Source organism: Rhizophagus irregularis, chromosome 32 (genome assembly GCF_026210795.1).
Source record: "Rhizophagus irregularis chromosome 32, complete sequence".
NCBI lineage: Eukaryota > Fungi > Glomeromycota > Glomeromycetes > Glomerales > Glomeraceae > Rhizophagus > Rhizophagus irregularis.
In genome coordinates this window covers 2,541,526-2,556,238 of record NC_089460.1, presented here as the reverse complement: position 1 = coordinate 2,556,238, position 14,713 = coordinate 2,541,526, and the positions used below count along the sequence as shown (strand labels likewise).

The 14,713-nt window shown below is 26.7% G+C and overlaps 4 protein-coding genes across 4 annotated transcripts; 1 reads left to right on the top strand and 3 right to left on the bottom strand.

Annotated features, from left to right (window-relative positions):
• Positions 1-1,041: 1,041 nt before the first annotated feature.
• OCT59_023330 (uncharacterized protein) lies at positions 1,042-2,924 on the top strand. The gene is made up of 3 exons (XM_025323237.2): positions 1,042-2,447; positions 2,526-2,633; positions 2,718-2,924. Exons 1-3 carry the CDS (start codon positions 1,045-1,047, stop codon positions 2,755-2,757), a joined length of 1,551 nt encoding a protein of 516 aa, XP_025186459.2. The 5' UTR covers positions 1,042-1,044; the 3' UTR covers positions 2,758-2,924.
• OCT59_023329 (uncharacterized protein) lies at positions 2,796-4,364 on the bottom strand. The gene is made up of 3 exons (XM_066131993.1): positions 4,216-4,364; positions 3,538-4,141; positions 2,796-3,442 (listed from the first exon to the last, which is right to left on the bottom strand). Exons 1-3 carry the CDS (start codon positions 4,256-4,258, stop codon positions 2,992-2,994), a joined length of 1,098 nt encoding a protein of 365 aa, XP_066006700.1. The 5' UTR covers positions 4,259-4,364; the 3' UTR covers positions 2,796-2,991.
• Positions 4,365-5,083: 719 nt separating this feature from the next.
• On the bottom strand, positions 5,084-5,633 carry OCT59_023328 (uncharacterized protein; the record flags this gene model as incomplete). The annotated part of the gene is made up of 2 exons (XM_066131992.1): positions 5,561-5,633; positions 5,084-5,488 (listed from the first exon to the last, which is right to left on the bottom strand). Exons 1-2 carry the CDS (start codon positions 5,600-5,602, stop codon positions 5,084-5,086), a joined length of 447 nt encoding a protein of 148 aa, XP_066006699.1. The 5' UTR covers positions 5,603-5,633.
• A 1,504-nt stretch (positions 5,634-7,137) lies between these two features.
• On the bottom strand, positions 7,138-8,528 carry OCT59_023327 (uncharacterized protein). The gene is made up of 5 exons (XM_066131991.1): positions 8,351-8,528; positions 8,116-8,274; positions 7,925-8,051; positions 7,737-7,842; positions 7,138-7,646 (listed from the first exon to the last, which is right to left on the bottom strand). Exons 1-5 carry the CDS (start codon positions 8,471-8,473, stop codon positions 7,514-7,516), a joined length of 648 nt encoding a protein of 215 aa, XP_066006698.1. The 5' UTR covers positions 8,474-8,528; the 3' UTR covers positions 7,138-7,513.
• Between the last annotated feature and the right edge of the window lie 6,185 nt (positions 8,529-14,713).

Sequence of the window (14,713 nt, the reverse complement as noted above, 5' to 3'; positions counted from 1 at the left end):
AATTATCAGTATACAATTACTGTATATCATATTGTAAATTATGTTTATTAACAGATTAGCAGACAGTCAGACTTTGATACTGATGCTTCTAATTGGAAACAATATCAATACATTGAATATATTACGAGTAACATAATGTAGAGCAAATACCACCCAATTAATAACCTAAAATAATTAAATTTTGGCAAAATAAACTGCAAAAGAGTTCAAATTAAATCTTTTACTTGGGCCAACTTTATAGTGCTGGCCCGAATTAATACTAGTATAGCTAAAATATTGGTACATCTTAATATATATTATTATAAAAGGATCAAAAAAAGTATCAGTATACGTTACATTGCAAAATTATATACAATATCGATATAACGTGATTTTTTTATTATACGTGAAATGAGACAATGAAAATTTATCAGTACAGGAAATTATCAGTAGTACACCAGAGATCGGTACATAGAGGTTTGACTGTATATATCTATTATAAAAAGTAATAAAATAAACTATAATAAAAATGAGTTAGAATCTGAATTATCTTTTAAAAAAATATCTTTAGCTTCTAAGTTTCAAAAAATAATTTATCAAATATACCATATATTACAAGCAACATTGCCTGGTTGATCATCACCTTTACCAGCATTAGGATAGCATTTTGGGTGGAGTTACATTCAGTCTGTCATTCATATTCTTAATTCTGCCTTAAATTCCATTCTAATACTGGTAAAGGTGATGATCGCCTAGGTGATATTAAAAAAAGATTTTTTATTATATTTTATGCTTAAAATTTTTTTGATAAAATATTTTTTAATATGATAGTGTGTTCAACAAAAAATAGTAACCTAAACCAACTATAGAAATCTCTCGCGTGCTTGTTTTTTATAAATAGCATAATTATAACACGTGACTTATAAAATTCTATAAACGATCTCTTGATACTTGGCATTCCCTAAAAAGGAAAAGGGGTTCCGTAGTATCATATTATTCCGATTCTGTACAACTAGACATGAAATATAAAAAAAAGCGAGATTTAACTTTTTTCTCATAAAAAAAATGAGTTACCCAGGACAAAAGTATAATGAACAGTACAGCAATGCTGGACATTCTGGTTTAACTTCTCAACCACCACCTGCTCCATATTATCAACAACAGAATTATCCACCTCATTATTCACCACCACAAGATGGTTACAGACCACCTGGACATAGTGGTTACGGTGTATATGTTCCTCCTCCAGGTCCTCCCCCTTCCCAAGGAAGCTATGGTTTTCCTCCAGGTCCTCCCCCTTCCCAAGGGAGTTATCCTCCCCCCTCAGGTCCTCCCCCTTCCCAAGGGAGTTATCCTCCCCCCTCAGGTCCTCCCCCTTCCCAAGGGAGTTATCCTCCCCCCTCAGGTCCTCCCCCTTCCCAAGGGAATTATCCTCCTCCCCCAGGTCCACCACCTTCACGAGATGGTTATGCTCCACCTCCGTATCCTCCGCCACAAAGTAGTTATGCTTCATACCCCTCAACACAAGCCCATTATCCTTCTCCTACCAATCCACCACAGAAAGTTGAAAAAACTTTTACGCATACAGAAGTTAAATATGAATTAAGTTATGAAAGACCTCCATTACCACCAAGAAATCAACAATATCAACCTCTCCCAGGAACTCCTCCTCAACTTCCTATTAGAGGATATGCACCACCACCGGTTACGGGTCGCAGGAGAGCTTTATTAATTGGAATTAATTATTTTGGTACACCATTTGAATTAAAAGGATGTATAAACGATGTTGCTAATGTGAAGAGTTTCTTAATTGAATTATATAATTTTAGAGAAGCTGATATGGTCATTTTAACAGATGATCAAAGTGATCCAAAAAAAATTCCTAATAGAGAAAATATTTTGAGCGCAATGAGATGGTTAGTTCATGATGCACGACCAAATGATTCATTCTTTTTCCATTTCAGTGGTCATGGAGGTCAAGCACAAGATCTTGATGGAGATGAAGACGATGGTTACGATGAGACTATTATGCCATCAGATTTTCAGAAGAATGGGCAAATCATTGATGATATAATGCATGATATAATGGTGAAACCGCTTCCACGTGGTGTAAGATTAACGGCTATATTTGATTCTTGCCATTCTGGCACAGCACTTGATTTACCTTTTATATATTCAACACAAGGAAAAGTGAAAGAAGCAAATCTTTTATCAGAAGGTAGTAATGCTATTAAGAATGCTGGTATGTCATATTTAAGAGGTGATATTGGCGGAATAAAGACAAGTTTGATTTCATTTGGTAAAAAGGCAACATCAGGAAAAAGTATTTCAGAAAAAAATAAACGAAATAAATCAAGTCTTGCTGATGTAATTTCGTTGAGTGGATGCAAAGATGGTCAGACTTCTGCAGATGCAAAAAATGAAATGGGGCAAGACACTGGAGCTATGTCCTACGCATTAATCAAAACGTGAGTGAAAGAGGATTTTTGATTTTTTTTTCATATTAATGATTATTTCTAACCTTTATATATTTGTTATGTACACAGATTAAGAGATTATAGGAATAAGAATGTTGATATTTCATATCAACAAATGCTTAATTCTGTTAGAGTTATCCTTTCAAATAAATACTCTCAGAAACCACAATTAAGCGCGTAAGTATTCTATTGTCATAATTTCACGACTATTTTGTTAAAAGAAAATAAAGAAAATGTGACTAATTTTCCTTTTCTTTACAGATCACATGAAATGGAGATGAATTCATTATTTATTATTTAATAGATATCTTTTTTTTTAAAAAAAAATAATAATGTTCGAGTATATTTAATAATTTCGTTAGATTATTTATTGTACAATCTGAGTTCTTCGAAAAAAAAGAAAATAGAAAAAATTATAAGGCTGTAATATTTTATATATTAATAAATAATTATTTAAAGAAAAATAAATATATACAAAAATAAATAAATAGATAAATAGAATAAATAATTAGATAAAGAATTAACAACTAATAATTCAAATAGTCATTTCTTTAGCAACGTTATTGTCATTATTTTCATTAGATGAATCAATTAACTTGGATATTTTAGTATCACCCCCACTTTTTAGTGCAACTTTACTGTTTCTTAACCTTTCAATACCTTTACCAATGCTTTCAATATGAACTTCAACTGGCATTTCAATTATACTTGGCCTAGAAACTTGTTCACGTAATTCTTCCATATCCAATTGAAAAGAAGTTAGACTGTATAAAGTAGTTTGTATTTGTGATACTGCCGTACGGCGATGTTTATCTAAATTCTTTAATAATTCTAAATTTTCTTCGAATAATTGTTTTCTTACTCTATTGCCCCCAAAAATTGTCCATAGTTCGGCCAACAATTTATTAAGTTCTTTGTTCTGATATGCTGACTCATGTGTTGCTAAATCATGTATTGCAATCAACATTTCATCTAAATCTGCTAAGCTAATATTCAATTTTTTTTTTTTTAGAAAAAAGAAAATCAATAAAAAAGCATACATATAAAAAACCAATATAATCTTATAACGCTTTTTTTTTACCTTCCAAGAGCATCTTGACCAACTAAAATCATCCTTTTTAAATCATTTTCAATAAGAGACATCATTTGATTATAAGCTCCGGCCAATTCTTTTGCACTAATTTTTTTATCTCTAACATCTTCTAATGCTTTTAAAGCAAATATATTATAAGTAATTAAATTATCTAAAGAACTTCTTGTTCTAGCTTGAAGTATTTGTAAATCTCTACCGACGCTTCTTGCTTTATCAACAAATAATGTTAATCTATTAGCTAATTCGGACGCCGTAACTAATGATGAATATTTAATTAAAGTTCTTAAATCTGCTGTAGCCAATTCAGCTTTTTTAATATCTAGTGCTAACGATGATGATGGACCATTATATGATAATTGTTGATCCATTATCTGTTCGTAAGTTTCTACTTGCCTATCAACTAATCTTGAAAAATCCGGTATTGGAGCATGACATAATGGTATATGTGACGATAATGGAAATTTGCATATTATCATGGAAAGTTCTTGTTGAAAGTTATTTGATAAGAATGTAAAAGAATACCATGCAAAATAAAGTGCTATTATTATTGAAAATATTGGTTTTAATATATTAAGTGCTCCAACAAAAACATCTATATAAAAAAAAGACGGAATTAGTTTAAATCGTATAATTTTAAAAAGTTTGCAAAAAATAAAAAATACGTGCCAGTAATAAATTTTATAGGTTCTGGAAGGTTTCTATTTGCCATTTTTACATATGAGAAAAGAATCGTAAAAAAAAATGAACTTTCCTCCAAGTCCAAAAAAAAAAAATTCGTGCATTTAGACGTGCAGTTAAGTAATTTAAGTAATTACACGAGATTACTTGGTAATGTTGTAATTTTGATGTAATAACAAAAATTTCATTATGCGGCGTAGTAAGCAGTAAGAACATCAAAATACGCGATTTTAAAAAACCCAATTCCATTTTTATTTTTATTTATTTATTTTATTTTTTTTAAAAAAAAATTTTTTTTAGTGTTGAGAAAAATAATTTCAGCTTTTTTTTGGTTAGATAAAGAAAAAAAAATGGGGCATATTTATATATATAAACAAGAGTTTTAAAAAAAGGGAAAAAAAGTATACAAAAAAATTTTTCTTATATAATCAGAATAGAACAAAGAGAGAGGAAATAAACTTATATAATAATTATAATAATTATACATAAAATGAACAAAGAAAAAATTTACAATCTGTACAAAAGAATAAAAATTTTAAATTTTTTTGAAATCATAGATATTTGTTTTGTTTGTTGGTGTTTAAATTTATATATGTATATATTTATAAAATAATAATGTTTTTTTTTTTGTTTTTTTTTTGCGAATAAGATTTTTTTTGTTGGCGATGAATATATATAAAGAATCAGATATTCGTCGAATAAAAAAAAATGGAAATAATCGAAAATAAAGGTAAAAACGAAATTTTTTTTTTTAACAAATAATCAGATTCGAGGAATTGAAAGGTGTAGGAAAAAGTCCATAAACAAAAGAAATTGTGGATAAATCATCACAAAAGAAAAAAAAATATGAATTTATTTAAATGTGAAATTGTCTGGTATCCCAGGAACAGGACAAATTTGCATTGGAAACCTTTGGCATTTCGATTGTGTTTTTGAAAGCAGGGTTCAATTGATTCAATGCAGATTGTGATTTTTTTATATCGGGAAGTAAAACACAAATATTCATATCGTTTTTAAGATGATCGTTGTTAGTGCTGGTAATTGGAGGTCGTTGAGGTCGTTGAAAGCATGGTGACGGCTTTCTATAGAAAGGATATACGAAACTGTTGTTCGTAGCTATAGAAACACTTGAAGTACTGCTACCACTATCAGTTGGTGTCGAGGAACCAGAAGTACTAGTAGGTGACATCGGAGGCGTAAGACAAGTGTATGCCGAAAGATAATCTTTAAACCTACACTCTTCGCCGCAATAAAGAGCACCCTAAAGGTTAAAAAGAAGAAAAAAAAAATTTTAGAATCACACTTAATTAATTAATTGCATTTTAATAATTACCAGAGTCTTTTGTTCACAAATCAAGCACCAATCAAGATCCATTTCGCGAATAATAAATCTGAGGGAAATGTAAAAAAAAAAAAAAAGAAAAAGAAAAAAAGAATAATACACGTCAACAATAAGAAATTTTTATAAATTAAGTTCTCTTTTTTTCCTTTTCTTTTTTTTGGCAAGAGACGCTTTAAAGGACAGCGACAATTGGTGATATGTAATGAAAAAGTGAAAAAAGTTGATATAGTGTGTCTTCTTGTTGGACTGTCGTTCCGTTTTCTTTTTTTTTTTCTTCTTTTTTTAGAAAAAAAGGGAAGAGCTGACACACTCCTTTTTTACTTTTCAATACTAATGCGTCACCTTTTAATGATACCACTTTCTTCAATTTTTCGATGGACGGAAAAAAAGAAGAAAAAGGTGTGGGAAATTAGAACAATGAAGCAAGGAGAGAGGGTATTTATAGTTGTTCCATCGATATTTTAAAATATAAATTTTGGAAATTAATAATATTTATATTGTTATAATATATGTTTGTTCAAATAGTTGATCTATGCATTATGAAATGTATTATATCCCGCGTGATTTTTATCGCAATATCAGGTATCCGATGAAAAAGTGATAACGTGCATTCGAAATACTCAAGTGATCAATTTGTGTTCAAGAAAAATGATAAGGTTTTATTATTTATGGGGTGCAATCGCTTTAGATCTAACTTAATTATTATATCACATTGTTTTTTTTCTTAATATTTCCGAATAAACAAACATCCATTATGGAATAATGTAAATATCAGATATATTGACGCGTAAAAAGTATATCATCAAATGACATATATATTACATATATTACATACGATTAATCAGTGAAGATGTGCGCGGGGGTGAAAAGGTTTCTTTTTTAGAATGAAATGGATAGTGGGGTATCATAATACATGGGGTAAATTAGGAAGTTATTACAAATTCTCGAGAAGAAGTGATGAAATGCATCTGTCTGTTTGACTGTCTCTTTTTTTCTCACCCCACTAAAAAGATGTTCACCTATTTTATCACATAATATAATATAAAATTATATAATACAATTTCTATTTATCGTAATTACTGTACCTGTGCACCCTGAATTTTTTTTGACAGCTGACTGAATTTGAAGTAACACAATTCTTTCTGCTTATAGGGAACCGGGTAACAGCATAAACACTTCGCCACATGATAATAGATAACATTCGTATCGAAGCGAGATAGAGTAAGAATCGAGAAGGGTAGTCCAAGTGCAGATTGTTTACGGTAATGATAAGGATTTACTGTCTCATTGGGGAAAGCGTTTAAAGCTTGCATTATTGTGTGTGATCTTATGATTAAATTCGTTTAAATTCAAATCTTTTCATGAGAAAATTAGAGATTTTAATAGATAAGCAAAGACGAGGAAAAAAAAAATTTTTTTTTCCCTAGCGAGCCTCTTATAAGATCTCAAATTTCGAGAAATCGAATCTGAAAAAAATATATAACATAGAATATTTCCATGTGTAACAAATCGTTTTTTTTATTTATTTTTATAATGTCTGTTAGTCTTACATCAAGTGTCAATTCAGGTTAAAGAATAATTAAATCAGTTACTTTTATTGTTTACAATATGAAGAACAACACACAGCCTTCATATATGTATATTTATAGTTATATGTCTGTTTATTCATTCACGCTTTTGAATCATACACGTTTTTAAAATAAACTCTTGCCCTCTTTAACTTAAAAGATCGTCATGCATTTTCGGGAGAATTCGCACTTGTTTTAAAAATGAATCCGAATAAAAAAAGAAAAATGTTTAAAGAATTTTCGGAAAATTATATCTGTTGATCAAACTCCCTTTTCACTGTTTCACGTGAATCAATTCACCTTATCATATTTAATATAAAATGATTAAGAATTTTTAAAAAATAATTATATTCTCTTACAATAAACATAAATTATTTTACTTATTTTCTTTAAATTCGTCTGGACAATCAATTTGTCTATGCGGATGCGCCATTTTAAATGCATTCAATTCTAAACACTTATTGTAAATACGCTGAATGATGGGAAAATTTGACATATCCACTTTAAACCTAATAAAATTATTCAAGTTGAATATGATTACCACTTCACCTTGTTTACATCGTGATTTTTTTTTGATAAAATATTAAATATTCCCTTACCTATGAGCAGCATTATATGCCTGAGGTATGAGACAAATATCCGCAAATGTGACCTCATCGCCTACACAATATTCTCCTGCTGTAGCAGCAAGTAGAGCTTCAATACCTACAACGAAAGATTAAATATACAAAAATTAATATATATATACATATATATATAATTTAAAATTCAAATTCCAAATTTTTACGTTGAAAAGAAAAAGTCGCCCAATAATTAGTCCATTCATCTCTGCGTGTTTCTTCAACGTATTTTATAACTCTTAAATTAGTGATAGGTTGCGCATCACCTACAATCGCCTGTACCAACGATCTAACCTAAAAACAAGTCGAATAAGTATTGTCAAAATAAAATGTTATCTTTTATAATATATATTGGTACCAAAGCTCTCTTGATAGGATCTTTTGGTAGGAGAGGTTTTTCAGGTCTAGTTTCTTCCAAGTATTCAAGAATAGCAATAGACTGAGTCAAAGCCACTCCGTCGATTTTCAATGCTGGAACAACTTGAAACGGATTAATAGATGTATATTCTAGTGTTTTCTTTTTAAGCAAAAATATATATATATATAAGCATCTATTAGCGAGTAAAATATATTTATTTCAAAACATCACGCACTTGCTCATCTTCAAGTAAGTTGATCGGAATTGTCTCGTAACCAATTTCTTTCCAATTCAAAGTTGTACGAATACGCCAGCTACAGGAAGAACGATAATATGTATAAAGAGTTGGGACTTCCATTTTACTTTGCAATCAAAACAAAGATCTGCGAATTCGATCTAATCAAATCTTTTATGAAGGAGGTTACGCCAGCTAATCTTATTACTTATATAATGTGTCATATATATTTTATCCTCATTTGAATAATTCTTACAAATCATTATAATTTTAGACATAAGTAATATATAATCCATTTCAATTCTAATTTAAGTAAAAGTTATTTAATTTTTCTAAAATTAATAACTTTTTTGTTTTGGAAAAGTATGATCCTAATTAATAATATTAAATAACTTATCAGTTAGTGTCATGTTTTTTAGAAATCTTATAATTACTAATAAATAAAGATTTTTTATATTTATATTAACATAAATTTTCTTAAGTTATATATTATAAAAACTTTATATATTTTTGTTTTTTAGAATTTATATAATTTAAACTTAAAATTTATATAAATAATTTCTAATTTTTTTTTGTAAATACAATTTTTTTTTTTTCCAAGGTAGTGCAATTTGTAAGTTTATTAATTATATGTAAGAATACAAAAGCATCTATTATATAACTAATTTATTAAAACAAACCAGTTCCCTATTCATAAGATTGCTCCTGTGCCTTACTATCATCTTATAAAATTCACCCATATTCTTTGATAGTAGCTATTGAATTATATAGGATCACTATGTTATAAGACTTAAGTATAGTATGCTTTCACTACCCTTTAGATAAAAAAAAAAGGTTATGTTATATTTGTATATTTTTGTATTATTATATACCTTTCAAAATACCCTGTTTCCCTCTCTAATAAATTGGTTTATATATTATTTTGTTTTTTTTAATACTATTGACTATTGTTCATTATGTTTCAAAATTTTTCTTTTTTTCAAATCAAATATATCTTTCTCTGTCTGTATAGTTAAAATCCGTTTATATACAATGTGTTGATATGCTAATGTAAATATAATTTTAATTATTAAAATTGAATAGTTATTAAAATACTTTTACTATTATATATTAACAACTTTTAAAAATTAGTTAAATTATAAAATTTTAAATATTTAAAATTTTATTTTATTATAATATTTAATTTGCAATTAAAATTGTATTTATACAAAAAAATTAGCAATTATTTATATAAATTTTGTAAGTTTAATATTGATTGATTTTTGCCAAAATTGCAATTTGCAAATTTAGATTTATCATAAAATTTATTAAGAAATTTGCTTTTTATTTATTAAGTAAACTGATTTCTCATAAAAAATCAATATATATTTATATATTTAAAAAGATTATAACTAATTTTCACTCAAGATGAAATCGTTAGGATGAAATCGCTTATTAATTTTTATTATTTTATAATAATAATAAATTTATTTAATATAAGTGATATTACCTGTTTATTTTTTTGTTTATTAGTTAATGTTCTTTAACATCTTTCAACATTTTTTGACAACTTTTAACATTTTTAATGTCTTTCAACAACACTCTTTAACACTTTTTCTTTGTTCTTAGACTTTTGAAGGTAAGTTTTTTTTTTATAATATTTAATATTTGTTTACTTTTTTATTTACTATTATTCTTTACTTATCCATTTTCTTTTTATAGATTTTTCAACTTCAGTATCTTAGTAAATGTAGTAAATGGTAAGTTTCAAGTTTTTTAAAATTTCAGAAGTCTAGTTTCTTTACAATAACTAATCAGTTTCATTTTTCATTTGGATTTCTTCTATTTTAGCTGAATTTTTCCTTGAATTTTTTCTTTGGATTTCTTCTTGAATTTCATTGTATTTCTTTTTGTTTTCTTTGGATTTCTTTTAGTGTTTTCTTCTTCAGATTTTTTTTAATTTTTTCTTTGAATTTTTTTTTTGAATTTCTTTTTGGACAATTTTTCCTTTGATTGGGATTTTTTATTTTCTTTATACAATTTTATTTTTACTTGTGTTTGATTTGGTTTTATTACAATTTTAGTTATTCATTTATTTTCTCTTTGATTTTATTCTAACCTTGTATATTTTTATTTCTGAATTCATTTAATCTCATTTAACTTTATTTTTAGTTAATTATAATTTCAATATAATTTCAATTACAGATGGTGGCCTAAATGATCTGGCCAGTTTATTTTGCCAAAATTACACAGATCATTATATGTTGACATGATTAAGATTGTCTGCCTAAACCTTTCCAAAATTCTACGATTAGTTTCTTCAAGATTTTACTATAGTTTTATTATAGTTTTGGCAAGGTTTTAGCAGTTTCAGCATTTATAATAAGTTTCGTCAGGTTTTGCTTTTCTCCAGAGTTTTGCTAACTTTTTAATATAACTTTCATATAGTTTTGGCAAAGTTTTGCTATTTTGGCATTTCGCTAACTTGCCAAAACCCTCTAGTTTCTCCAGCAACCTTAGACATGATATAAAAAACATATAATTTTGTATTAATAATAGCAATAAATAAATTTCCTTACTTCAATTCCTTTATGAAATTTCAGAATTTTTTTGGAAATATGGAACTATTTATTTACTGCATAAATTTTTACAATTACACAACAAAAAATTTATAAAATTAAAAATATTGTAATTCAATCAATATCAATCAGATAATTATAAATTTACCACCATCTGAATCGTTTCAATAAAGCGAATCTAATGAGTCAACAATTATGAAAATCCAATTATTAAAAACAAAAGATATTATAGAAAATTTCCAAATTTAATATTTAGACTTTTAAGGTGTAATTACATGCCAAAAATTGAATCCTACAAATGCAAAATTTTTATAATTTTAATCCTCTTAATGAGACAAATATAATAAATTTAAAATCATGAAAATCTAATCACTGGATGATTTTTAAATTTAAATTATATGAACTTACAAAGCTTCAATAACTTGCATAATAATTACATTTGCATAGAACCTATAATCATAAAAAATATTGTTTTGTAAGACTTATACAATATTATACTTACTACTATCTTATTAAATTTTATGTTAAAGTACTTAGGAAGAACATTGAAATCATATGGAAAAATATTTTTCTAAAATATTATAAAAAATCAATTAATAGCATACTATCTCAGTATTTATGAACCATTATTGCAAATAAAGATAGAATTTATTATTAAATTTTTGTTTAAATTAATAAATTAAAATGTAATAATTATATTTAGCTTAAAATTTTATCTTTAATATATAATATGTATGTAAATTTTTTTGCATTGAAAAGTGATCAGATCATTTAGGCCACCATCTGTATTTTTAACTTTAATGGTGATATCAAGAATTATCATATAAATCATATATATGATGTAGTGTGATTATGGATTTTTCTATTTACAATAAATGTTCGTAAAAATTTATTTATATGCAGATCAAAATAAAAATTTTATACATAATTTATTATAGGTAAAATCACCTGATTTTAATAAATTTATATATGAGTAAAATCATCTGGATGATTTCATCTGAAGAGCAAATTAGCAAGATTCATTTAAAAAATAGAGTAATTTTAATATTTACCAAAGATAAAATTCACAGGGGTTGCAAAAATGTTAAAAACTGATTTATTTCTTCAAGTATAGAAATTTTGGACTAGTTTTAGAAGTTTTGGAATTTGAATTAGTTTCAGGAGTTTTGGACTAGTTTCAGAAGTTTTGAACTAATTTCGGGAGTTTTGAAATCCCTATAAAAAATATTTTTGCTAAAATATACTTAAAATAAACTTAAAATTTTATTTTAGTATACTTAAAATATACTGAAATAGGCAAAAATTAAATATCATTTAAGTATAATTTAAGTATATAATAATATACCGTATATAGCGGTTGCAAAAATCGGGGGTTTGACCCTGTATCCTGGGTACTAAACAAAGCCTAAAAATTCCGTTTTTGCGAATATTTCACGATTTACCAGTCCAATTTGAACGATCTTTTTTTATTTTGAAGAGCTCAATGAGAACTATCAAATAAAAAAAAAGATGGCTCAAATCTGATCACTAGATCACGAGATAATTGTAAAATATCCCCCCAGGTACTATACAATTCTATGAAATTTTTCAAGGGGAGTGTATGCATAGGGGGAGTACTTTATGGCCCTTGCGATATACGGTACTTAAAATATTCTTATTTTAAATATCCTTAAAATATACTGAAATAGGCAAAATTTAAATGTAAATTAAATATATTTTAAGTATATATTAAATACAATTTAATTCAAATTTTGCGAAAATTCAATTTTCAGTATATTTTAAGTATAAAATAAGAAAATTATACTTGTCGTCAAAATTCATGAATTACGGCAATTTTGGCATTTCGGCTATACCGTAATTAATTCGGCGAAATCTGTAAATTATCTGTAATGCCATAAATAGGTTTATAATGCCAGTAATGCCGGTAATGCCAGCTGAATTTTGTTGTTATATCACGTGATGTTACACAAATTTCCAAAAAAAGGAAATTATTACAAAGATCATTTAACTCTGGCCGAACTTAATGCCTTAATAAAATTTTACAGTTTTTACGATCGGCAATGCGGCACATGCCGTAACCATGGTAAAATCCGTTGTGACACGCCGCCCATAAGATATTAAAATAAAATATCGTATGTTGCCACCGACGTGTTGAGTTCGTATAATATCTATGCTTGGTTTAAAAATTAGTTACAAAAATTACAAAACATTATTTTCTTACCAAATATTATTTTAAAATCTCGAACTTAATAATATAATATTAATTAATTCTCAAGCGTACAATGAGCATATTCATATTTGAATAACTTTTTAATAATTAATATTTTAATATTATTTTATTTGAGCCAAAAATTGACTGCAGAATTTTCTATCGAAATCCACTTGTATTTATACATTTTTAAGAAAAATATTTTTCATATTTACTATCTTTTCTAATAAAATTTGAAGATCTATTATCATATGACTATCTCGTTACACTAAACTAAACTATAAATATAATTTTATTGGCTAATTATTTACTCATCGGTTAATTATTTATCCTTATTCTATTTTATTGTATTTTCGGTTATTACATCGTAATTAATTTCGATGACACCTATAAGTATATTTTAAAGAAAATTAAATATATTTTAAATATATTTTAAGTAAAAATTTTTTTTATAGGGAATAGTTTCAGAATTTCAGCAAATTTCAGTTTTAGTTTTAGTTTTAGTTTTAGTTTTGAAAATCAAAAAATAGTTTCAGGTAGTATCTTTAGGCTGCACAAACATTGTAAGATTTTTTTTTTGCTTTTTAAGAAGAAATTTTAACAAACAAGAGGTATCTGATCTACAGTCAAACTTTAATATAGCAAACCCTTGATATAGTGAATTTTTCAGACAACTATAATAAATTTCCTCTTGTTATAATAAATTAACAAATTAAATCTTTTAAAATTTTTATTATAGTCTTATAGTGAAGTTGAAGTCTAGAACCTAGGGTTCATTATAATAAGTGTTGACTGTAGTAATTTGGTATTTATATTTGATTTTTTGAATTACATTTGATAAATCTTAAATAAGAAAGAGTTGGTCAGGAAATAATGGTTGCAAAAAATTTCATATAGTATATGCATCACAATGACCATATATAATGGCATGTTTAATCTTTTTTATTATAGAAATATTAAATCTTCAGAATGCTATAGCAAATATTGCATTATCAGGAGTAATTTGTAGTGATCAGGATGTACAAATGTTATATGAATATGCCATTTGCAGTCAGTTTTCTTTGAACCTTTATTATGCTAGAACCTTGTTTACTCCTAATAGAAATTTCTAGAAAAAATTTCAAATTTACTAGTAATTTTACCAGTGATCCTATTGGTTAATTGATCTAAAAAGAAAAAAATTATAACAATTTCAATTAGTGTAACATTATCTTTTTAGATATAATTTATCTAAATATAGTAAAATTTTAAAAAATTTTCAATTATAAATTTTACCTTAAGTTTCCAGTGATCTATCTTATAAGTAAGCAGGATCCTATTATGCTGCTATTCAATTAATTTCATTTTATTAGGTTTATACTTTTCAAAATATTTGCATACATAAATTCTTTTTCTTACAACTTGCACAGGTCGAAAAGTGAAAAATCAGGCATCAATCAGTCACCAATCGGTTACCGATCAGGTAGCTGATTGGTGACCGATTGGTGACTGATTGGCATTTTCACCAAATACTGTTATCAATCAGGCAGTTTGCTAACTTTTGATCCAGTGATCAGAAAAAGATGAAATATAGCTCATTGGAATCATCTCAACGAG